The sequence below is a fragment of the Lagenorhynchus albirostris genome, chromosome 15, assembly GCF_949774975.1.
Source record: "Lagenorhynchus albirostris chromosome 15, mLagAlb1.1, whole genome shotgun sequence".
Lineage (NCBI taxonomy): Eukaryota > Metazoa > Chordata > Mammalia > Artiodactyla > Delphinidae > Lagenorhynchus > Lagenorhynchus albirostris.
Window position 1 is genome coordinate 41,894,654 of NC_083109.1, and position 27,268 is coordinate 41,921,921.

A 27,268-nucleotide genomic window follows, 5' to 3' on the forward strand; every position below is an offset into this window, starting at 1 on the left:
TCCTCAGTTGTGTAAGAAAGGGCTTCAAGTGCATGAAGGCTGCTCTTCATTTCTGGAATGTGGAGCTGGACAATTTAGGGGAACAACATTATTTTCATTGCTCACAGTGAGATACGATGCTGATTCTGTAACAGCCATCCCTGCCCTTTCCTTTGCCTACAAGTTCCTGCCGGACTTTAAGACAGAAGAAACAACAAAATTAGTGCTGGGCCAGGCAGTTCTGTCTAGGAGCTACAGTCATATTGTGATCTCCAAATTAGATTGTATTTACAATTGATAAGCATATTCATTTCATATTCAGTCTTTCTCTAGCTGTGATTTTTTTAATTAAATCAGCAGTTGACTTATAAAGATAATAGGTCTGAGAACTTCATACTGGAAATAGATTTCTTTCTTCTGATGAGAACTCTTAAGATCTACTCTTTTAGCAACTTTTCAAATATACAATATAGTATTAGAAACTATAGTCACCATACAGTGCATTATATTTCCAGGACTTATTTATCTTATAACTGAAAGTTTGTACCTTTTGACCTTCATCCATTCATGCATCCCCTCCTGCCCCTAGCCTCTGGCAACCATCGATCTGTTCTCTGTATCTATGAGTTTGCTGGGTTTTTGTGTTTTTTTTTGGATTCTACATGTAAGTGAGATCATACAGTATTTGTCTTCCTCTCTCTGACTTATTTCACTTAGCATAATGCCCTCAAGTCCCATCCATCTTATCACAAGTGGCAGAATTTCCTTCACTTTTATGGCTGAATAATATTCCATTGTTTATATATATAAAACCCATTTTTTCTATCCATTCATCCATCAATGGACACTTAGGTTATATCCATATCTTGGCTGTTGTAAATAATGCTGCAGTGAACATGGGGGTGCAGATATCTATTTGAGATGTTTATCTTTCCTTTGAATAAACACCCAGAAGTGTAATTGTTGGATCATATGGTAGTTCTAGTTTCAATTTTTTGAAGAACCTCCATACTGTTTTCATGAATGACTGCATGGAAATAATCATATCAGTTTTTCCTATGATATCTTATTTATCTACCACAACACTTGGTATTTGATAAACATGCTAACCCCCCAAAAGCCCCGGGTGTCTGGGGAATCCTTCATTGTGCCCGTTTTAAAACATGTCCACAGATGCTTTGCTACTTCTCCCATCAAGAGGTGAAGTCTGCGTGATTCCACTTGAAATGGGTGGAATTTTGTGACAGTTGCAACCAATCAGGGTACAGTGGTGGTAACACTGTGTCGCTCCCAAGGCTGGGATAGAAAGGATAACACAGCTTCCGCCTCTGGTGCACTTGGTCTTTGAGCCCTGAGCAGTCATGTGAGCAAGCTGACTGTTCTGAGGCTTCCATAAGGAAACCCAAACCGGCCCCCATGGAAAGTCCCTGAGACCACAGGAAGAGGGAGAGATGTCTGGCGGGCCGGTCCTTAGCTGCTGGAACCCACACTATTCCACTGCCAGCCACTACCCAACTACTACCATATGAGAGGCTCCATGCCAGACCCCCTAGTTGAGCCATTTCAGAATTGTTGATCCAGAAAAGCCATAAAAAATAATAAAGCGTTGTTGTTGTCTTAAGTTATCATGTTTTGGGGTAATTTCTTGCACAGCAATAGCCAATCAGAATTTGCATGTATACAAAGTATGAGGCTAAAGTAATGGAATTCATGATAAGCATGACAAACTTTATATATACAAATGTATGCCATTTCGTTCAATAAGTAGCCACACTGGGAAAAGTTTATTCATAATCATATTGTCTCTGTGATAGTGTGTCTCCCCACACTGATCTGTGACTTTGGGCATAATTCTTTCTCCTGTGGATCCACTGAGCAAGGGAAAATAGATTAAATTTTCTCTACTGTCCTTTTCATCTCTAAAAATTCTTGACCATTATACAAAATTCTTTGGTAACTGAGGTACCTGAGAAATATGTTCCTGTCCTACATATTCACTGTAAGGTATCTAAGACTCAATTTGCATATTAAAATTATAGTAAAACTTTAAATATAGATATAAGCCATACGGGTAAAAAATGCCATTTTTCCTACCATTTAAACCCTGAAAATAATTGTTTTATATAAAGAGATTATTGAGAGTAGCAAAATAAAAGAAAAATATACCTAATGGAGTTATTATTTTAAATCCCTTGAAATTATGTAAATATTTTTAAGTGTATTTTCTTATTTATAGTGATATAAGATCATGTTTAGAGAGCACATTAACAGTCTTTATATGTTGTAGGAATATGGTAGATGGAATTCAGGAACTTGGTTTAACCATATGATCTTTGTTTTAATACTTAATTTAATTTTTGTGTAAGTAACACATTCTCATAATTTGAACATCAAAAATATTAGTAAACAGTGAAGTGTCTTCTTCCCATATTTGGCCCTATCCTTGTAGTTTTCATAGGTTAACCACTGCTGTTAATTACTTGTTTATCCTCCCAGAGATATTTTATACATATATCAACTAAAACAAATATGCATTCTTTTCTACACCTGTGGAGGTATTTTTACACTAATGGTACCATGCTTAACATTTCTGCATCTCTTTTCTTCCCTCTCTCCTTCCCTCCCTCCCTCCCTCCCTCCCTTCCTTCCTTCCTTCCTTCCTTTCTTCCTTCCTTCCTTCCTTCTTCCCTCCCTCCCTCCCTCCTTCCTTCCTTCTCTTTCTCTCTATTTCTTTGTTTCTTTCTTTTTCTTCCATAGTAATATATCCTGAATATCTTTCCATATTCATACATAAATACCTTCATTGTCCTTTTTACAGAAGCATAATGTTTCATTGTATAAATGTACAATTATTTCACTAGTCCCTTAGTGATGGACATTTAGGTTGTCTCCAAGCATATCATCCACAGAATATATTCCTAGAAATAGAATTATTATACCAAAAGGAGTCTACATTTGTCATTTGGAAAGCTATGGTTAACCACTCTCTCTGGGAATGGTGCCAGGTTGCATTTCATTGTATAGGCATGTTGGAGAAAATTGAACCACGACTGATGTTCATTTGTCTGGAAAATAGTGAATTAGACTACTCCGAACCTATAGCTTAATTCTTGATAGACATGTAGAAGAGGGATTGTATTTGAGAGCTGCAAAGAATCTTAGAGGCCATCTTATTCAACTCCTTTTAGGTTTTAAGACCAAAGCCCAAAGAGAAGAATGACTTGCCCAAGGTCAACAGCTGGTTAGTGACAGATCTGGGACTTCTGACAATTATAATCAGATCTTAGGGCTTACAGTCTGGTGCTCTTTCCACACCAGAGGAAAGGTAACTGCCACTCCTGCCTGTATGCTCAGGATGCCTGGGATGCCGCTGCTGCTGATAATTAGTATTTCTTGAGTGTCTGCGTGTACCAGGCATCAGATGAAACACTTCTATTTACATTATCTTATTTATATCATGGAATTCACAAATTCATGTGCAAGATAATTGCATAAATTGAATGCATGTATCTCGTGTATCTCACATGCATATGTCCACTCTGAAGATTGTATTGTGTTTAATAAAATGTAAATTAATACAAAGCATCATTGAAGTTTTAATAGCTGTTTTTCTCTAACTTGTTCTCAATCAGTGGATTTTGAAACTACTACTGTGAAAGGGTAGACCATAAGACTTTTGATATGAAAAAGAGGATCCTTATACTCAAAACGCTTGAGAGCCACTTAACAGTGTTTAAAGTCCTTTTAACTGCCCAGACATCATTCTGTACTCCATCTGTCTCCATTACAAGGTTAAATACTAATGATGCCACAAGCACAGAAGAGACCACAGAGATCATCTAAGCAGCTGATTCATTTTGTGGATAAGGAAACCAAGGCAGGGACCAATGAAAGGATGGCTTCATCTGGGTTACTCCACTAGTCAGGGCTGGAGATGGAATCAGAAAACAGGCCTCCTGACTGAATTTTATAACAGGAAAAGGGGGAACTCCTTGGTGTGTCAGAGTCACCCATAAGTACTATAAACAATTAAAATAATGAAGAAAATTTCCTTTCGAGCCTTATAGGTTTGTGGATCTGAGAGGTTGTGATATTGGTCGATAATAACACTTGATCTTGGATGCTGTAAATTTAATGCAGAGCATAACCAACAGAGATCAATATTTTGATGTTGAGGATGCTCTTTTATTGGCTGTTTGTCCTCAGACTTAAATTAAATGGAGAAGTGAAGAAATGCAAGGAATAATTTTTCAAAAATTCCATGTAAGTTTTGTAGAGAAAGATGGCTAAGGGAGAAAGCAAAGGAAACATTTATTTATTATGTCATTATTTCCAGCCCTTATGGACTTCTCTCTCTCTCTCTCTCTCTCTCTCTCTCTCTCTCTCTCTCTCTCTCTCTTCTTCCCATTAATGCCCCTAAGCCCTGTGTTCACTTGGCAAAAGTAGACACATCTTTACGACCTGGATAAGAGACATTTATTCTTGACCTTCTCCATCCACAAAATAAGGAAACCAAGGTCATATCCTGTTGCTCTTTTATATGGTATTTGATGGACAGAGGCACTGGGAATGAGGTTTAAGAAAACAAATAAAACAAAAGAAACAAAAAACATAGATTTCACCTTCAACAATGGCAAGGGGGGGGTGCCAAAATTGCCCTGGAATAACAGGGCACAGGTTAATTTGTGGAAACTTAGGCCCATGAGGGAATCTGCAAACCTTAGGTTTAGTCAAATGTATTTTGGAAACAGAGCATTCTGTGTTCATCACGCCCCTCCCTTGTGGAGACTCACAATTCATTGTAGCATCCTAAGTGTCCAGAGGAACCCTACACTAAGGTAACTGATTGACTTAATCTCACCTGGTGATCCCCAAATTTAATTGACCTTTAAACCCATATCTTACTGAACCTGCTTTGGGACATCCTGTTGCAATTCTTATTTGTTATTACAAAAACAATATTAGTGTGTCTGTGTGTCTGTGTGTCTGTTTTGTTTTGTTTTGTTTTGTTTTTTGCTAAATACAACCTAATCTCCCTTTATCCTCTCGTTCTATTAATATGTCGTAGCGGTTCTCACTTTAAAGCCAGGTTTGTCTGTGAAATAACATCTGCATAAACTCACTAATGAGGTTTCTGCCTATTTTGATCACAAGATATCATCTTCAACATTATCTGACAAGGGTTTAAATACTGTTTAAAGTCGTTAAAAGTTGAAATCAACATTTGGGGATTTTCTCAACATTAAATAATACTCTCGACATTTAGCAGACAATTAACAAAGATCTTTCTCTTAGTGATTTATTTTCTGCTATTTAAATTTCATATGCAATTTAAAACTATTCCATAGTCGCATTTTGGTAAAGCGTTCTTATTCTCTTGTTACTGTTTTTGAAATTAAGTGATACTGATTAGCCAAAGCAAGTCATTTATTTTCATTATAATATTCTAATGACCGAATTTCTTTTTTGATCAAAGTTGATTAGTTATTGTTATTCACATCATTTAAATAAGTTTATAATCCACATTAACAGATAAGACTGAGAAGCAGGAGTTACAAGGCATTTTCAAGTAATTTGGATTAAAATTTGGTCTATTTCTTACAACCTTTATTGACTTAGAACAAACATATGGACACCAAGAGGGGAAAGGGGTGGTGGTGGTGGTGTGATGAATTGGGAGATTGGGATTGACATGTATACACTAATATGTATCAAATAGATTACTAATAAGAACCTGCTGTACTAAAAAATAAATTAAATTAAAAAATAACCCTTTTAGTGTTATTACTGATTATTATAAATTCTTTTGACATATTTCCAGAAACTTGCCCTTCTTTATTGTGTACAATGCCTGATACTGTTGTCTTAATTATAAGTAAGGTGATGTGTAAGATTGGTACTTCCTTCCCATGTCAATTCAGAATGTTCATTTTGTACGCAACTATTTCTCAGTTTATTTCCCACTGAGGATTTGTCTTCTGCCAGCGTGCCAATTATTCACACCTTATATTATAATCTGTTATGCTTGGATCTGACCAGTAGCGATGGAACAATTTACTGGTAGGGGATTCCTTTTCACAATTATCACCTTCCTGGAAATTTGCCTACTTTAAAAAGCTGTGCTATCTAAAATCTTTTACCAGAGAAGCATTTGCATCATCAGTATTTCTTAGCTTGCTTGTCTCCAAGCTCCAACAGAAATACCTAAAATAAATAAAGCACCAATTATGTGAAAAGTGAAAAATATCTTGCTTATCCTATTTTTCCTTCCTTTTGTATTTACAGATGTTATCCATACCGTAGGACCAATAGCCAGAGGCCATATTAATGGTTCCCACAAGGAAGACCTTGCAAATTGCTATAAATCATCTCTGAAACTGGTGAAAGAAAATAACATCCGATCAGTTGTAAGTACTTTTATGCTTCTTATTCTTTTTCAGCCTTTTTATACTGGAAAATCAATCTTGTCCAAAATGAGGGTAGAATATCATTTCTATAATTCTAAAAGCTAAGTTTAGCGACCTTAGTACGTGATGTAGTCTGTCGGTTATCGTGACTCCACTGGTTTGTATACCCTAAATATTTGCCTAATTGTTTTAGAATTTAAAAGTATAGAGTCCCAGAACTGGAACCATCACATCTAATTTATTTTCTCCTTGTTGCCCTTATCTTTCGAAGAAAATGTTTGTGAGTGTGTGTGTGTGTGTGTGTGTGTGTGTGTGTGTGTGTGTTTTAACTTGAAAGATGTTATTCTTTTAGATTGATTTTGGTCTTCCTAAACTAATACTCTGTAGTTTGGTATGCCACATCCCTTCTTAGTTCTAGCAATTTAGATGGGAGAGTTCAGAAAATGTGGATCTAATCTATTTCCTTAGCAGTAGGCTGAGATGAAAGGGGGTCTCCTCTAGCTGGATTTGGAGGTATTTATTCACCTGCTTTTCTTTTGCAACATGCCCTACATTTATTACATCTCAGTTACACCAGTAAAATAAAACTATGAGAAAAATGAGAGTGTAAATACCCAATCGTAAGTTAATTTGGGCAGAATCCCTTGAGTTTTTCAGATAGATGTTAACCTTGCCGAAATCATGGAACAGGAAGATAGTTAAAACACTTGACTTCTTAGCAGGCTGAATGGATCAGCATTGCTTGCGAGTTCACAGAAGTGGTGGTTTTATTATTTGCATGAAGGAGCATTGAGAGTCAGACACATTTAGATAACCCTGGATGGTTGCTGTACTTTTCATGCATGATTATAATTATGAAGTGCCTTTTCCAATGTGAGTTTGCTTAAAATAAGACAACTTTTTTTCAAGCCAATTATACCGCCTTTTACATCTTTGCCTACTTGTTAACAGAGCTAGATATTTCATCTCACTCTTTGATTTTTAAAAATTTTCTCTTTGCAAATGAATCAATAAGTTAGACACTATTTTGTCTTAGAGGAGAAAGCTGAAGTTCAAAGAGGGAGCAAAGTAAGCTACTAAACCAGTTGACTTATTTTGTTCTCTAAAGGAAAATAACAAAAATCAAAACAGGTGTGCACTTTCTGGGAGTAATTAAAATTTTGTCAATATAGCTTATTGATTAAAAGAGGCAAATGGGGCTGAAGTGCTAAGAAAGATGGATATGTATAGAAGTTTCCAACTTGGGAAATATGGACCTTGCGACGTGAAGAGAATATGCTAACAAATTCACTGGCATCTCTAATGATTTTCTTGAAGTCAGTAAAAAGTAAGAAGAGACTAGCCCATTAGAAACAGTGTAAAAACATCACCCATCCTTTTAACAGAAAAAATAAACATCCCTAACTATGATGACCTTAAAATAATCATATCTGCTGTTACTGTACTTGCTACCATGAGGTAAAGAGTGGAAGAATTATCGACTAAGTTAAATTAACTTTTATCAGATGCCCTACAATGTGATACTCTAGTCATCCTGAGATTGGAATTAGGTCTATTCTATGTTACCATGTTTGATGATGATTTTGAGGGGTTAATTACATGTGACTTGGATAAAATTAGCACGTGGTGGCACTAAACTGAAGTCATTGCAATATTAGTAAATAAAAATGGAGATGGAAAATATCTGCAAAATATGAAGGAAAATGTCCAGCTAAGTTAATCACCGCGTTCTTACATGGTTGACTGGAGTTGCCATCGAATATCTTGTCTGATATTCTTTAAAAAAATCTGCCTTCCTTGCTTCTTTATTTCTTTTCTTTTTTTTATCGAACAATATTGATTTACAGTGTTGTATTGAATGTAGTTCCCTGTGCTATACAGTAGGACCTTGCTGTTTATCTTGTTTATATACAGTGGTGTGTATCTGCTAATACCAAGCTCCTAATTTATCCTGCCCCTTTGGTAACCATAAGTTTGTTTTCTGTGTCTGCGAGTCTGTTTCTGTTTTATAAATAAGTTCATTTGTATCATTTCTTTTATACTCCACATATAAGTGATATCATATGGTATCTGTCTTTCTCTGTCTCACTTACTTCACTTAGTATGATAATCTCTAGGTCCATCCATGTTGCTGCAAATGGCATCATTTCATTCTTTTTATGGCTTTCCATTTCGTATATGTACCACATCTTCTTTATCCATTCATCTGTTGATGGACATTTAGGTTGCTTCCATGTCTTGGCTATTGTAAATAGTGCTGCTATGAACACTGGGGTGTGTGTATATTTTCAAATTATAGTTTTCTCCAGCTATATGTCCAGGAGTGGGATTGTTGGATCATATGGTGATTCTATTTTTAAAGGAAGCTTCATGCTGTTCCCCATGGTGGCTGCCTTTCTTTCATTTCTTGCAGGAGGAAATGGGGTTTTCTACTTTATATGGAATGGAATGTCATGTTCTTGACCAACATTAAAAAAAAGAATGATGCTAATGTCATCAAATCCTTGTCATATGGGGGGAAATGGAAAATTCTTAGAAATGTTATCATGACCGGATACATCTTTTATTGTACAGGCTTCCACTTTATAGACATTACTATAGATAGGGAGAGATGTCTGATATCAAAATCCTGGTTAGTAAGATGGAAAATAAAGTCAACTTGAGCTCATTTATATGCACGTCAAAGAAAATTTCCCATAAACCCTTTTATCAGATCAGCTTAGCGTGACCATGGAAAAGTCATGTCAGTGTTTTGTAGCCTCAGTTTCCATATACAAAGAATCAGTAAATTATTACTGTCTAAATCATGAGGCTATTATGAGGATCAGTTGAAATAATGGATGTAAAATAACTGGAAAGTGTATTCTCTATAAAAGTATTTGATAATATTACTTCAAGTGTAAGATATTTTCACAGTTTATGATTTGGCAAATTTAGGAGATTGAGGTCATTCTTGCTTTGATATTCTGAAACCCAGACCTCTAGACATTATCATATCATTTCTTAATGTTTTTATACAGAAATAAATTATCATGAAGTACCCAGTTAGTATATTTGTAAAGGAAAATCTCAATTTTTTCTTCCTCCTATGTAGGGAAAAATCTCATTCTTCCCTAGTGTGTGTTCCTTCCCTGTGAGTCTCCTTTACTACTCACACAGAACAGTTCACTCATGACATTTCTGGTCACCAAATGTGTGGAGGTTTCTTCCCACACAAAGCAATTCTCTGCAACCCCACCTAGGTGTCCTATAATTTAACTCAGTTCTGACACTGTGTCCCTGGAGATAGTGTCAGACCCCATAGATTCAGGGCTCATTCCCACAAGACTGCCACCCCTCCCCCGCCCTTCACACACACCATTAAGATGCCAGTTGCAAGCTCAGGTTGTCACCTATGCTTCTGACCTACTAGCTATAGATTGGAAGGTCCAGCGACCCTCTGCTTGGGTTCAATTAACTTGCTAGAGCAGGTCACAGAACTCAGGGAAACACTTACATACATGTACCAGTTTATCAAAGGATGTGATAAAGGATTCAGATGAACAGCCAGATGAAGGGATACATAGGACGAGGTCTGGGTGGGTCCAGAGCACAGGAGCTTCTGTCCCCATGCAGTTGGGGTGGGTTTTTATCCTCCTGGTGTGGACGTGTGCACCCACTGGAAGCTCTCCCAACCCCAAACTACTGAGGTATTACGGAGACTTACATAGGCATGATCAATCATTAACTCCATTTCCAGCCCCTCTCCCTTGTCTGGAGGATGAGGGATGGGAATGAAAATTCCAAGCTTCTAATCATGTCTCAAGTCATCCAGAAGCCCACTCAGAGTCACTTCATTAGGACAAAAGATTCTTCTAGTGCTCTAATCACGTAGAAATTTACAAGAGTTTTAGGAGCCCTGTGTCAGGCATGGGATCAAAGACAAATACTAAAACAAAAGATGCTCCCATGTTCTTATCACTTCAGAAATTACAAAGATTTCAGGAGCTCTGTGCCAGTAACTAGGGACAGAAACCAACATATATTTTCTATTATCTCATACTACTGTGTTGATTTAGGCAGTTAAAACTATTAATGTTGCTAATAATGATTAATATCATCTTATTCATAATCATTAATAATATCATTGTTAATATTACCAACTCATGTGTGTATTGACAGCACAGAACATGCCACAAACCCTTATTGCTCAGTAGATGCACTGAATTGAATTAAATTATACTAATCTTGTCACCACATGCAGCTGTCTTAAATTTGTAGTCTAATTTTTAACTTAAAAAAATGCTCTTACGTTATCATGGTTTCTTCCACTATGTGTTGTTTTACAATAAAGCTACAAAAATAAATAAGGACTAACTAGCTAAGGTGGGGTAGCAGATGTGTAACAAAGTGGCTATAAGGCAGTGTGGTAAATGCCATAAAGGGAATGTATTACTCTACTGGTCTGGATCAGCTAGGCTGTGCTACACCTACAAATAACCTCAAAATCTTAGTGGTTTGCATTCAGAGACCCTGGCGAATTAGGCATCGCATTGTCTCTGGGCTCTGCTATTTGGAGCTGACAACCTCCTCAGCCATGGAACTTTGCAAAATCATGCATAAACTTACTGTCTCAGATTAGAAGTGACACACATAATTTCCGCTTCCATTTAATTGGCCAGAACTATTCACATCGTCCTGCCTACCTGCAAGTCGGCCAGGGAAATGTCTGTGAATAAGTGAAATATTTGATGGTAACACTTTTCTGCCAAAATGAAGCCAAAGGCTTTGGTGTCACAGCAGAGGGGTCAGAGATGTCTGCTTTACTCTAATTTCTCTGAAGGAATATATTCTTCAAAATTTTGCTGGCGGTAAACCAAATAATACGATCGTATATTTATTTAATAAATAATAAGACCTACTGTGTTCCAAGACATTTTTAGATATCTCCTAAGACCTAGAGGATATAATGTTTACCTTCAAGTATATAATTTGTCTCAATCACCTGACCATCCAGACAAATAAATAGACCAGATGGTCATGTCCATTGTATGATTTGAGAGTACTCTCTTGTTCTCTCATCACTTTTAAATATCTTCCCATGGAAGCCTGAAATTCTGTAATTAATGAGTAATTTATGATGGTCAGGAATTGTTCTTTCTCTGCAATTTTCCTTTAAAATGCAAATACTCAGGAGATCAGCAGATGATGAATTTCCTAATACCTTAATTTGAAGAAATTTATCAAATTACTTTTCACTTTGGCAGGATAAATGAGAGGACAATAAAAGTACCAAGCACCTCTGCCTGGGGGAGAATTGGAAGGGAGGTTGGGAGAAACAGGAAACAAAGTGGGGTACAAAGAAATTTCACTGACCTTCCAGTTGTGCTAAAAGGAGATACTTTTTAAGTAGAGAAGAAGGAAAAGCAAGTCACATAATTATCTAGAAATAAGGTAGTTATTTGGTTACTGGATGTGACATTTGTGGATACAGCATTTTGCTATGAAAAAAATATTATTCCTTTTATTAATTTAGAAAAAAATATCTCCTTAAATTTTTCTCCTTTATCCATTCTTTTCGGTAACTTTTAAAAATATGTACCCACATGTTTGCTTTAGGTTGTAAAAGAATAAAAATAAATTAATAAATCTAATGGTTCATTTTACAGTGGCAGCTCTCTTCTATGAATTATTAATTAGAACAGCTTTATTAATACCAAGGATGTTTAAATTTAGGGTTTTAATCATGCAATCTTACCATAGAGAGTTTCAGGTGAAAAATCTGACCAGTCTTTCATGCGTCCTAGATGTGGTTTGTGCAAGTACCTTATTCCGTCCAACTTACTTCAAACATTGATTCGGTTATTTTCCTCCAACCATGAGTTCCCCTTGGGCAAAATTCAAATGTATGCAACCTTGAGAATGTTGATTCCAGTGTAAGCAAAAAGCGTAAGTCACCATGTAGGGGATAACTAGAAATAGAATGAACTGGAAATGGGCGTAGGGAAAAAAATGAAAGAAAAGTCAAGGGGGGTGCAGATTTTCTCAGTAAAACATTGGAAAAGATAAAGGTAGATGTCAAGAAATAGATCCAGGTCTTAGAACCACAGTATTCTAATGCAGGTAACTTGAGAAATGAATAATCAGTTGCTCATGAAGTCAAGCAACTGAATGATTTTGATTTCTAGGACAATGTGATGTCCTAAGAAAAAGAAAAGGGTGTTGTGGCACTGGAGGAGGACTGAACATATACAGAATATCCTTTTGAATGTATATTAGCTAAAATATGCAAATGGAAATTGTTTATATTGGTGAAACCTCAGGGGCAGAGGTAGGGTTGAAGACAGGAAGGAAAAATTTTATGGAGAAAGGGCTGGTAAATAGAGGTTAATAATACTGTATCCATTATCACTAGATGCTGATGTAGAGTTATTAAAATAGCATAGGTATTATCTTATATATCATGCTGCTTTTATCGTTTTCTGTTTAAGTGAACATAGAAATATATTATAAGGATTTTTATGTTATTATTGACCTCTATTTCCCTTTTTTTTTTTTTTTTTACAATATGATTTAAAATTTCTCAATGTCAAATTCTTTTACCACCAGGTTCAATTTTAGGAACCTAATCCATGCTGTTCAAAGTGATCTCTTCTCTCAGCATCAGTTAAAAGGCATAAATTCATGTTTGTCAGTGATATTAGGTATTCAAGAAAACTCCTTTTAACTGACAAAATATAGTGTACCCAGTTTGACATTCTTTGAGTGAAAACATGCAATAAAAAATAGATGTTTTTTTATTAAAATGATTAGGATGTGAAAATAAACCAGATTTTATGTAGGTTAAAAAATGATTTTCCCATGAAGTATAAGTAATAATTGATATATGAATTTGGTAGTTTTCTGTGATTATGGGCAGACCAAAAGATAGTTGTTTGTTTGAATGGTGTATACCACTGTGGTTTCCATATGAGTGTGATGCTAAGTGATTTATGGACTGAAAACAATTGTAAATCTTCACTGGTAGAAAACATCCAATGCCCATAGAGGTGCCTCAAAGCTAGATGATGTTCCCTCCATGAGTCATAAGTTTTGAGAAGTAATACTTTCCAATGGAAGAGATGCTGGACCTACCGTACCTCTAGGCACTGTGGCAGTAAGCAAGTTTGGAATTCTGCATTTAATTGTTTCACTGTGGTGTAGGTTTTCATTTTAAGACATAGTCAAGTGAATCTTATTTTCTTATACAAGTTCCCTTCTGAGAGGGTTGCCATGGCAATGAGTTCTCAGCCTCAAATTCTTAAATGCTGGTTTTATTTCATTATCTGAGTTTCCATTACAGGCCACATCAATCAATGCAATCCTTTCTACAAGAAGACTTCTGCAGCCTTAAAAAGCTGACCCTTTAATTTGTTACCTCTTCTCCTCCGACTAACTTGATATCACGGTTGTTTTTTTTTTTGTAGTCAATGTGTATATCATTTTATTTTATTTATTTTTTTGACATTGTTTGAGATTTTAATCTGAAGACAAACTGAAGTCATATTTTCAGCACTTTAAAATGGGATTAAATAATATAATTTTGTTATACCATGTAGCTTCCATGCAAAATAGTGTATCTGTCCCCGTGTGTGTGTATATATATATATATGTGTGTGTGTGTTTTTGTGTCTATATCTATCTATATCTATCTATCTATATATCTATCTGTCTGTCTATCTATCTATCTATCTATATATCCTACTGGTTCTATTTCCCTGGTAGAACTCTAACCAGTACAGATTTTGGTATCCTTATATCTTTTTTCTTTGTTTTCACATGTTTATTGGAAACTTCGTGTGTTAGTTTCTGCTTTAGAGCAAAGTGAATCAGTTATACATATACATATGTTCCCATATCTCTTCCCTCTTGCATCTCCCTCCCTCCCACCATCGCTATCCCACCCCTCTAGGTGGTCACAAACCACCTAGCTGATCTCCCTGTGCTATGCGGTTGCTTCCCACTAGCTATCAATTTTACGTTTGGTAGTATATATATGTCCATGCCACTCTCTCACTTTGTCACAGCTTACCCTTCCCCCTCCCCATTTCCTCAAGTCCATGCTCTAGTAGGTCTGTGTCTTTATTCCCGTCTTACCCCTGGGTACTTCATGACCTTTTTGTTTTCCCTTAGATTCCAAATATATGTGTTATCATATGGTATTTGTTTTTTCTCTTTCTGACTTACTTCACTCTGTATGACAGACTCTACAAATAACTCAATTTCATTTCTTTTTATGGCTGAGTAATATTCCATTGTATATATGTGCCACATCTTCTTTATACATTCATCTGTTGATGGACACTTAGGTTGTTCCATGCCCTGGCTATTGTAAATAGAGCTGCAATGAACATTTTGGTACATGACTATTTTTGAATTATGGTTTGCTCAGGGTATATGCCCAGTAGTGGGATTGCTGGGTAGTATGGTAGTTCTATTTTTAGTTTTTTAAGGAACCTCCATAATGTTCTCCACGGTGGCTGTATCAATTTACATTCCCACCAACATTGCAAGAGTGTTCCATTTTCTCCACACCCTCACCAGCATTTATTGTTTCTAGAATTTTTGATGATGCCCATTCTGACCGGTGTGAGATGATATCTCATTGTAGTTTTGATTTGCATTTCTCTAGTGATTAGTGATGTTGAGCATTGTTTATGTGTTTGTTGGCAATCTGTATATCTTCTTTGGAGAAATGTCTATTTAGGTCTTCTGCCCATTTTTGGATTGGGTTGTTTGTTTTCTTGATATTGAGCTGCATGGGCTGCTTGTAAATTTTGGAGATTAATCCTTTGTCAGTTGCTTCATTTGCAAACATTTTCTCCCATTCTGAGGGTTGTCTTTTGGTCTTGTTTATGGTTTCCTTTGCTGTGCAAAAGCTTTTAAGTTTCATTAGGTCCCATTTGTTTATTTTTGTTTTTATTTCCATTTCTTTAGGAGGTGGGCCAAAAAAGATCTTGCTGTGATTTATGTCATAGAGCGTTCTGCCTGTGTTTTCCTCTAAGAGTTTTATAGTGTCTGGCCTTACATTTAGGTCTTTAATCCATTTTGAATTTATTTTTGTGTACAGTGTTAGGGAGTGTTCTAATTTCATACTTTTTTTTTTTTTTTCTGTACACGGGCTTCTCACTGTTGTGGCCTCTCCTGTTGCAGAGCACAGGCTCCAGATGCGCAGGCTCAGCGGCCATGGCTCATGGGCCTAGCCACTCCACGGCATGTGGGATCTTCCCAGACTGGGGAACGAACCCGTGTCCCCTGCATTGGCAGGCGGACTCTCAACCACTGCGCCACCAGGAAAGCCCTAATTTCATACTTTTACATGTACCTGTCCAGTTTTCCCAGCATCACTTATTGAAGAGGCTGTCTTTTGTCCACTGTATATTCTTGCCTCCTTTATCAAAGATAAGGTGACCATATGTGCATGGGTTTATCTCTGGGCTTTCTATCTTGTTCCATTGATCTATATTTCTGTTTTTATGCCAGTACCATACTGTCTTGATTACTGTAGCTTTGTAGTATAGTCTGAAGTCAGGGAGCCTGATTCCTCCAGCTCCGTTTTTCTTTCTCAAGATTGCTTTGGTTATTCGGGGTCTTTTGTGTTTCCATACAAATTGTGAAATTTTTTGTTCTAGTTCTGTGAAAAGTGCCAGTGGTAGTTTGATAGGGATTGCATTGAATCTGTAGATTGCTTTGGGTAGTAGAGTCATTTTCACAATGTTGATTCTTCCAATCCAAGAACATGGTATATCTCTCCATCTATTTGTATCATCTTTAATTTCTTTCATCAGTGTCCTATAATTTTCTGCATACAGGTCTTTTGTCTCCTTAGGTAGGTTTATTCCTACATATTTTATTCTTTTTGTTTCAATAGTAAATGGGAGTGTTTTCTTAATTTCACTTTCAGATTTTTCATCATTAGTGTATAAGAATGCACGAGATTTCTGTGCATTAATTTTGTATCCTGCTACTTTACCAAATTCATTGATTAGCTCTAGTAGTTTTCTGGTAGCATCTTTAGGATTCTCTATGTAGAGTATCACGTCATCTGCAAACAGTGACAGCGTTACTTCTTCTTTTCCGATTTGGATTCCTTTCATTTCTTTTTCTTCTCTGATTGCTGTGGCTAAAACTTCCAAAACTATGTTGAATAAGAGTGGTGAGAGTGGGCAACCTTGTCTTGTTCCTGATTTTACTGGAAATGGTTTCAGTTTTTCACCATTGAGGACGATGTTGGCTGTGGGTTTGTCATATATGGCCTTTATTATGTTGAGGAACGTTCTCTCTGTGCCTACTTTTTGCAGGGTTTTATCATAAACGGGTGTTGAAATTTGTCAAAAGCTTTCTCTGCATCTATTGAGATGATCATATGGTTTTTCTCCTTCAATTTGTTAATATGGTGTATCACGTTGATTTTTTGCGTATATTGAAGAATCCTTGCATTCCTGGAATAAACTCCACTTGATCATGGTGTATGATCCTTTTAATGTGCTGTTGGATTCTGTTTGCTCGTATATTGTTGAGGATTTTTGCATCTTTGTTCATCAGTGATACTGGCCTGTAGTTTTCTTTCTTTGTGACATCTTTGTCTGGTTTTGGTATCAGGGTGATGGTGGCTTCGTAGAATGAATTTGGGAGTGTTCCTCCCTCTGCTATATTTTGGAAGAGTTTGAGAAGGATAGGTGTTAGCTCTTCTCTAAATGTTTGATAGAATTCACCTGTGAAGCCATCTGGTCATGGGCTTTTGTTTGTTGGAAGATTTTTAATCACAGTTTAAATTTCAGTGCTTGTGATTGGTCTGTACATATTTTCTATTTCTTCTGGATTCAGTCTTGGCAGGTTGTGCATTTCTAAGAATTTGTCCATTTCTTCCAGATTGTCCATTTTATTGGCATAGAGTTCCTTGTAGTAATCTCTCATGATCTTTTTTATTTCTGCAGTGTCAGTTGTTACTTCTCCTTTTTCATTTCTAATTCTATTGATTTGAGTCTTCTCCCTTTTTTTCTTGATGAGTCTGGCTAATGGTTTATCTATTTTGTTTATCTTCTCGAAGAACCAGCTTTTAGTTTTATTGATCTTTGCTATCATTTCCTTCATTTCTTTTTCATTTATTTCTGATCTGATTTTTATGGTTTCTTTCCTTCTGCTAACTTTGGGGTTTTGTTGTTCTTCTTTCTCTAATTGCTTTAGGTGCAAAGTTAGGTTGTTTATTTGAGATGTTTCCTGTTTCTTAAGGTAGGATTGTATTGCTATAAACTTCCCTCTTAGAACTGCTTTTGCTGCATCCCATAGGTTTTGCGTCATCGTGTCTCCATTGTCATTTGTTTCTAGGTATTTTTTGATTTTCTCTTTGATTTCTTCAGTGGTCACTTTGTTAGTAAGTAGTATATTTTTTTAGCCTCCATGTGTTTGTATTTTTCACAGATCTTTTCCTGTAATTGAGATTTAGTCTCATAGCATTGTGGTCGGAAAAGATACTTGATACAATTTCAATTTTCTTAAATTTACCAAGGCTTGATTTGGGACCCAAGATATGATCTATCCTGGAGAATGTTTCATGAGCACTTGAGAAAAACGTGTATTCTGTTGTTTTTGGATGGAATGTCCTATAAATATCAATTAGGTCCATCTTGTTTAATGTATCATTTAAAGCTTGTGTTTCCTTATTTATTTTCATTTTGGATGATCTGTCCATTGGTGAAAGTGGGGTGTTAAAATCTCCTACTATGATTGTGTTACTGTCGATTTCCCCTTTTATGGCTGTTAGTATTTGCCTTATGTATTGAGGTGCTCCTATGTTGGGTGCATAAATATTTACAATTGTTATATCTTCTTCTTGGATCGATCCCTTGATCATTATGGCATGTCCTTTTTTGTGTCTTGTAATAGTCTTTATTTTAAAGTCTATTTTGTCTGATATGAGAATTGCTACTCCAGCTTTCTTTTGATTTCCATTTGCATGGAATATCTTTTTCCATCCCCTCACTTTCAGTCTGTATGTGTCCCTAGGTCTGAAGTGGGTCTCTTGTATACAGCATATATATGGACCTTGTTTTTGTATTCATTCAGTCAGTCTGTGTCTTTTGGTGGGAGCATTTAATCCATTTACATTTAAAGGAATTATCGATATGTATGTTCCTATTCCCATTTTCTTAATTGTTTTGGGTTTGTTATTGTAGGTCTTTTCCTTCTCTTGTGTTTCATGCCTAGAGAAGTTCCTTTAGCATTTGTTGTAAAGCTGGTTTGGTGGTGCTGAACTCTCTCAGCTTTTGCTTGTCTGTAAAGGTTTTAATTTCTCCATCAAATGTGAATGAGATCCTTGCTGGGTAGAGTAATATTGGTTGTAGGTTTTTCTCCTTCCTCACTTTAACTATGTCCTGCCAATCCCTTCTGGCTTGCAGAGTTTCTGCTGAAAGATCAGTTGTTAACCTTATGGGGATTCCCTTGTGTGTTATTTGTTGTTTTTCCCTTGCTGCTTTTAATATGTTTTCTTTGTATTTAATTTTTGACAGTTTGATTAATATGTGTCTTGGTGTATTTCTCCTTGGATTTATCCTGTTTGGGACTCTCTGTGCTTCCTGGACTTGATTAACTATTTCCTTTCCCATATTAGGGAAGCTTTCAACTATAATCTCTTCAAATATTTTCACAGTCCCTTTCTTTTTCTCTTTTTCTTCTGGGACCCCTGTAATTCGAATATTGGTGCATTTAATGTAGTCCCTGAGGTCTCTGAGACTATCCTCAGTTCTTTTCATTCTTTTTTCTTTATTCTGCTCTGTGGTAGTTATTTCCACTATTTTATCTTCCAGGTCACTTATCCGTTCTTCTGCCTCAGTTATTCTGCTATTGATCCCTTCTAGAGTATTTTTAATTTCATTTATTGTGTTGTTCATCATTGCTTGTTTCCTCTTTAGTTTTTCTAGGTCCTTGTTAAATGTTTCTTGCATTTTGTGTATTCTATTTCCAAGATTTTAGATCATCTTTAGTATCATTATTCTGAATTCTTTTTCAGGTAGACTGCCTATCTCCTCTTCATTTGTTAGGTCTGGTGGGGTTTTATCTTGCTCCTTCATCTGCTGTGTGTTTTTGTGTCTTCTCACTTTGCTTATCTTACTGTGTTCGGGGTCTCCTTTTTGCAGGCTGCAGGTTCATTGTTCCCGTTGTTTTTGGTGTCTGTCCCTAGTGGCTAGATTTGGTTCAGTGAGTTGTGTAGGCTTCCTGGTGGAGGGGACTAGTGCCTGTTTCTGGTGGATGAGGCTGGATCTTGTCTTTCTGTTGGGCAGGTCCATGTCTGTTGGTGTGTTTTGAGGTGTCTGTGGCCTTATTATGATTTTATGCAGCCTCTCTGCTAACGGGTGGAGTTGTGTTCCTGTCTTGCTAGTTGTTTGTTATAGGTTGTCCAGCACTGTAGCTTGCTGGTCGTTGAGTGAAGCTGGGTCTTGGTGTTGAGATGGATATCTCTGGGAGATTTTCTCCATTTGATATTATGTGGAGCTGGGAGGTCTCTTGTGGACCAGTGTCCTGAAGTTGGCTCTCCCACCTCAGAGGCACAGCACTGACTCCTGGCTGTAGCACCGAGAGCCTTCCACACAGCTCAGAATAAAAGGGAGAAAAAGTAGAAGGAAAGAGAATAAAATAAAATAAAATAAAGTAAGATGAAATAAAGTTATTAAAATAAAAAAAAATATTAAGATAAAAAAATTTAAGTTAAAAAAAAAAACAAAAACGGACGGACAGAACCCTAGGACAAATGGTGAAAGCAAAGCTTTACAGACAAAATCTCACACAGAAGCATACACATACACACTCACAAAAAGAGGAAAAGGGGAAAAAGTAATATATCTTGCTGTCAAAGTCCACCTCTTCAATTTGGGATGATTCGTTGTCTATTCAGGTATTCCACTGATGCAGGGTACAAGTTGATGGTGGAGATTTAATCTGCTGCTCCTGAGGCTGCTGGGAGAGATTTCCCTTTCTCTTCTTTGTTCACACAGCTCCCGGGGTTCAGCTTTGCATTTGGCCCCGCCTCTGCGTGTAGGTCGCCGGACGGCATCTGTTCTTCGCTCAGACAGGACGGAGTTAAAGGAGCTGCTGATTCGGGGGCTCTGGCTCAGGCCGGGGGGAGGGAGGGGCACGGAGTGCGGGGCGAGCCTGCGGCGGCAGAGGCCAGCATAACGTTGCACCAGCCTGAGGCGCGCCATGCATTCTGCCAGGGAAGTTGTCCCTGGATCCCGGGACCCTGGCAGTGGCGGGCTGCACAGGCTCCCCGGAAGAGCGGTGTGGATAGTGACCTGTGCTCGCACACAGGCTTCTTGGTAGTGGCAGCAGCAGCCTTAGCGTCTCATGCCCGTCTCTGGGGTCCGCGCTGATAGCCGTGGCTCGCGCCTGTCTCTGGAGCTCCTTTAAGTGACGCTCTTAATCCCTCTCCTTGCGCACCAGGAAACAAAGAGGGAAGAAAAAGTCTCTTGCCTGTTGGGCAAGTCCAGACTTTTCCTGGACTCCTTCCCGGCTAGCCGTGGCGCACTAACCCCTTCAGGTTGTGGTCATGCCGCCTCTCCCAGGGATCGGACCAAAGCCCGAGCCTCAGCTCGCAGCCCCGCCCGCCCCGGTGGGTGAGCAGACAAGCCTCTCGGGCTGTTGAGTGCTGGTCGGCACCGATCCTCTGTGCGGGAATCTCCCCGCTTTTCCCTCCGTACCCCTGTTGCTGTGCTGTCCTCCGCGGCTCCGAAGCTTCCCCCCTCCACCACCTGCAGTCTCTGCCCGCGAAGGGGCTTCCTAGTGTGTGGAAACCTTTCCTCCTTCACAGCTCCCTCCCACTGGTGCAGGTCCCGTCCCTATTCTTTTGTCTCTGTTTTTTCTTTTTGCTTTTGCCCTACCCAGGTACGTGGGGAGTTTCTTGCCTTTTGGGAGGTCTGAGGTCTTCTGCCAGCGTTCAGTGGGTGTTCTGTAGGAGCAGTTCCACGTGTAGATGTATTTCTGATGTATCTGTGTGGAGGAAGGTGATCTCCGCATCTTACTCTTCCGCCATCTTCCTCGAGACCCCTGTTATCACAGTTTTCCCAGCCCACTCTTCATCTCCAAGTACCCTCTTCTGCAGAGCTGTCAATTTGATCTTCTCTTCCGATTTTTGTAAGCAACATCTAGTCTTGGTTTTCAGTTCTCTCATTTGAAAAGGATGATGCTAAGTCTCTGTGTCTTTCCTAGCTGGGCTTCTCACAGCTGTGTGACTAATGATACTATTAATAAATAACAAGAACGAAAGCATCTTTACATTTGTGCTTCACTTTACAGTTTACAGCAGTGTGTTTGTATACATCACCTTGTTTGTTATTCAAATTCTCTAACTAGCTCCCTGTATTTCTTTGATTTTGCCAAGGAGGGGAGAAAAGGCTAAATGGATACTTTTCCTTCCTCTTTCTTCCCTATCTTCACCTTTTATGAGATCTCCTAATTGGGCAGAGGGGTACGAAATACATAATAATACTCTCATCAGGTTATTATTGCTGGGAATGACAAGTGACCAAGGATGGACAGAAGAGATGAGGAGGAAGGAAAGTGTGGAATGATGGTAAATTCACAGATCATGCTTGGGAAACATACTTCTAAACTCATATTTTCATATATGGCACAATTTGTGTCTTCCAATGGCCACATTAGAGAGAGGATTTGAGTTAGAAGAAATCAGTCATTTAGCCATGAAATATAGTAATAAGAATAGCTAGTAATTTTTCACTTTGTGACAGGCACTGTATTTCACTTATTTAATCTCAGAGCAATCCTGAGACTGTGGGTTTTTCCCTTTATAGATAGGGAATGTGAGCCATAAGGACAATAAGTAAATTGCCTAAGGTCTCACCTCTAAGAAAAAATGGAGGTGAGATTTAAACTGAAGAAGTCTAAATCCAGTGGCTTTACCCACTGTGCTGTTCCTTTTTCCTTTTCTCTGCTATCTTACATCTATCTCTCTCTCTGTTTTTTTTTTTTTTTTTTTTTGGTCTAAATGGTTGTCAATAGTACTGCCTTGTAGGGAGCATTTTGTGAGGGTAGTTTTGGGCAGTCACAATTGGGGGGTGCCATTTCAAGGATGCTGCAACGTGTGGGCTGACCAGGCACATGTTGAGATAATGTTTTGCTGGACAGTCATGTAAGTAAAAACCTATTTATAAACAATAGTGTACATAAAAACAGTCTTTTTGCTCTTAATATATTCCTGAACGACCATGAAAGTTAAGGGAAGTTTGCCCTTAGTTTGCTCAGAATTTTCCAAGAGTGCCTGAGAAAATCAGCCAATCGTGATGACCGTGCCATTTACGGTAGCTGGCAATGCATCCCACCTGTTTGAGTCTGCGTTTGCAGATGTTCTCTTGAGGCTGATTCCAGGTAGGGAAGCACCTAGTTGACTACTTCATCATGTGCTACTTTATTCATTATGTGTGGCATTAGGCACACCTAATCATACCTGAGCCTTTACACGTTGAAAAACAGAATTTTACTATGTCACTTTCCTTTTATATCTCTTTCATATTACTCATGGCATTATGTTGATTTTGAAAATTGACGTATTTTCTTGACTTGGGTTCCCCCTGGAAGCAGACCCTGAGAGAAAGATTTACGTACAAATACTTAATTTAGAAGAAAAACAGGAAGCACTGGCAGAGAGTAGGGAATGAGAAAGCGAAGGGAAGGCAACCAAAAGTCACATTTTCAAGCAAGTTTCCTCTGTGGGCAGCTGAGGTTCCTTCCTGCTGGGGGGCTCCAGGAGACCAAGTAGAACATGCCTAGGAGTTGTCCCATCTGAGGGATGAGAAGAACTGGGCTATTTATCTTCCACTTCCACCTCTGGTTGGCTGAGGACTGCTCCTGGGACATTAACTCCCCCTCACTTCTTGCGCGCTTCTTGACGAGACTGAGAGAAAGCCCTGAGGCAGAGTCACAGGAAGGGTGTTTGCTGGAGGATGCTGTGGGTGGGCATACACTGGGACGATGAATTCTTGGAAGATGTGAGTGGGGCACTGATACCCTCTGCCTCCTGCTTGTGGGTGAGTTATACTACTTGTAGATGTCACCTCAGCAGAGTCAAGAGGGCTTTACAGAATATTTATTATAAAAAGGGCATGTTGGGTCTGATTGAATTGAGAACCATTGGCTTAAGTTAAACTGAGTTTCTGATAGAACAGTTTGCTAGACACAAGTTGTCTAAAGATTTTTATTCTTGAACTCAGCCATCCAAATTTTCTGCTTCTTTAAGTATGTGTGATATAAATGTCATAAAGATGGTGATTAATGAGACTAGTGTCACATTCTATGGAATGCATGGAGTTATGAAAGTGAGTGTAATGCTTAGATAGTGGAGGAATAGTATCACAATATTATGTCACCTTGGTTAATTTTTTTCTCAACATTTCATAATAATAAACTTTGATTCATCATGCAAACTCCAAAAGAGTTGGCCACCTAAGGTTGGCTGTATGTAAAATCATTCATCAATTAGGAGACTCATACTGGCAGAGAGCAATTTGATTAGCAGGTTACCTTTGAAATTATCTTTCAAATTATCTTCCTTAAAAATTTTAGAAAATACATTATCTTATTAGAAAATACATTATCTTATATTTTCTTCAAGAGTCTTACAATATGATCAGTTCTTTCTGTAAGAGTGTTTGAAAAAATTTGCTTCATCTCATCTAATGTTGAAAGAATTATTTTTAGTCACTTGTACATTCTGCAGATGTGTATCTACTAGAAAAAACCAAGGAAAATATGTTTAAAGTGAAAGTATAAAATAATTTGGCTAGATTTGTCAACTTGATTACTTTCACTTCCTTTATCAGACTAGGGAACATTCCCAGGAAAATCACTACTGGTTTCTACAACAGTGTCTTTCAGAGGAAATACTAGCCCAGGACACTGTCAAAGAAAGTATATTACAGTGATATTTGTATGGAAACTGTAAACAGATTTGCAATGCAAGCTTTCGTCTTGAGTGTTTTATTTTTCCCTGACCTGAGCAACAGTTATTAGATCACTGTATCATGAGGAAATAGTCAATTCAAAACACGGACCACAGAATTTGGTTTGAACAACGGGGCAATTTTGGCATATATCTAGAGGGTTAATAGTCTAGAGCAAAGGCAATGGCTTTAAACTGTCCATTTTTTCTTGCAAATGTTCAGATACGGTTTTTTATAGAAGAGCAATTTCAATGAATGGAATCTAAGCTATTCTTAAGCTGTTGAACTGAGACACTAAAAGAGAAAAACAAAACCAATAAAAATTTTAAAATAGAAATAAATCTGTCTGTATCAAGAAAGCTCTCTAGACTTGTTTATGTACAATTCAATAGAGTTGCAAAGAGGACTTATTTATTTATTTTTAATGGAAGCATCATGGTTTATTCAGTCAAGGGGAAAGAAACTAGGGGAAAGAGAGGGCATAGTTTAACATATTTGGGCTGGGTGACAAAGAGTGGGAGAACCACCTATATTACTCCTGGTGACACAGTGTTTCCATGCCTTCTCTCTCTGCCATCTCAGCCTTTTCTATTACAGTGTGGATATGAAGACCAGAGTTGAGGTATGAGCCAGGCAACATGGCAGATGGTATCTGGGGCCAACAACACACACCTGCTCTATGATAAAGACACAGGGGCAAGAGTGCCTGGCTAGTAGCTCATCAATTAGGTGATGAACAGCATCTGTATTTCTAAGTCAAAGCAGATGTAGGACCAAATGAGATCATGATGGATATCATGAATAGGAAGTCACTTTAGAACTCACATTGCTGTCACCCTAGAGGTGGCCCTTATCTCTTTGTATTTCGAGATAACACTTTTGTTTGTTTCATACATTTTATCATGGATCATACCTTAGAGGTTATTAACTTATAAATGTATTTGACATTCTATGAATCCTACCTATATCTCAAAATCTACCTTCTTAGTTTTTATCATTACTCAACACGTGAGTTTCATATATCCCATTTGTTTTTCTACCGTAGAAGAATTGAATATTCTCAAATAACACAATAAATACATTACACTTTTTGGATTAAAAGAGATGACATATGAATTTTGTAATGGGGATGGATGGGTATGTGGGTATTTATTACAGCCATCCCTCTATATCCTCAAGGGACTGGTTACAGGACCCCCACAGATACTAAAATTCAAGGATGCTCCAGTCCCTTATATAAAATGAGTACTGTCAGCCCACCATGTCCACCCACCATGTCTGTGGGTTCTGCACCCACAGACATGGATGGCCGACTGTGCACTGTTTCCTGTATTTTTTGTGCATGTTTGAAATTTCCCATAATAAAGCAAACTTGAATGTTTAAAAATATAAAAGGCAGTGATAAATATTAGTATGGGGCTTCCCTGGTGGCGCAGTGGTTGAGAGTCCGCCTGCCAATGCAGGGGACACGGCTTTGTGCCCCGGTCCGGGAGGATCCCACATGCTGCGGAGCGGCTGGGCCTGTGAGCCGTGGCCGCTGAGCCTGCACGTCCGGAGCCTGTGCTCCCCAACGGGAGAGGCCACAACAGTGAGAGGCCTGCGTACCGCAAAAAAAAAAAAATTAGTATGTACATCCAAGGATTTTCATGAAGCTAAAATAAAACAATACTTATGAAGTGCTTAGGAGATTGCATAGTAAGGTTTATTAATGGTGGTTTATCCACCATATATGTATTGAGCAACTAACACATTCCAGTCACTGTTCCAAGTTCTTGGGATATGTTGGCCCTTGTGGAGCTTACATTCTACTGGTAGTAATTTTCACTCTTGCTATTAGATGGTTTCACAACGTTTCTAGATGCTGTGACTTTTATTGTTATTGTATTCCTGGGAAATTATCTCACCATCATTGTATTTTGTACTTTATTTTTGTGATTCCTGAATCTTTGAGAAGCTAGGGAGGTGAGAGAGCTGAGTATAGATCCAACAAATGGCAATTCTATGAAATGGTAATAGCATAGCTCTCAGCTAGTATTCACTTATAAAGATACATGGTTATGTGACTAGTCCTGTAAAGAAAAAGGCACAAGAGCTATTTCTGAAGATCAGATTTTATGGGGCATCTGATAATTGATCAGAAAGCTGTCTGGAGGAATATTTGAAGCAAACTACTACGGAAGATCTTCAAAACAATGAAAATCCAGAAATAACTTTTCAAACATTTGATTTTTTTTTTATGCAAAAGTTAGATGCTGAGGGCATTTCCCTACTAAAGAGGAATAGCGAGAATCCATACTAAATACTTCCACTTTCTTGGGATGTTTGGATACCCTGGGGAGATGGGGTTCTCATATGAGAGTGTGGCCAGCATTATGAGTAAAGAATAAGTGCCATGTTCGACAACTTAAAGTAGAACCATTTCTCCATCAGGTCCATGCTTAATGCAAGACGCTAAGCTATGGATGGACCTAGAGACTGTCATACAGATTGAAGTAAGTCAGAAAGAGAAAAACAAATACCGTATGGTAACACATATATATGGAATCTAAAAAAAAAAAAAAAAAAAAGTGGTTCTGAAGAACCCAGGGACAGGACAGGAATAAAGACGCAAACGTAGAGAATGGACTTGAGAACACGGGGATGGGGAAGGGTAAGCTGGGATGAAGTGAGAGGGTGGCATGGACATATATACACTACCAAATGTAAAATAGATAGCTAGTGGGAAGAAGCCACATAGCACAGGGAGATCAGCTCGGTGCTTTGTGTCCACCTAGAGGGGTGGGATAGGGAGGGTGGGAGAGAGACACATGAGGGGGGAGATATGGGGATATATGTATACATATAGCTGATTCACTTTGTTACACAGCAGCAACTAACACACCATTGTAAAGCAATTATACTCCCATAAAGATGTTA

At 37.9% G+C, this 27,268-nt stretch overlaps 1 protein-coding gene across 1 annotated transcript in view; it reads left to right on the forward strand.

The window, feature by feature from the left end:
• MACROD2 (mono-ADP ribosylhydrolase 2) overlaps positions 1-27,268 on the forward strand; it is a 1,952,988-nt gene that overhangs the window by 1,156,537 nt on the left and 769,183 nt on the right. Inside the window, exon 6 of the mRNA XM_060124328.1 lies at positions 6,265-6,386. Within this exon, the coding sequence (XP_059980311.1) occupies positions 6,265-6,386 (122 nt within the window). The remainder of the gene's footprint in view (positions 1-6,264; positions 6,387-27,268) is intronic.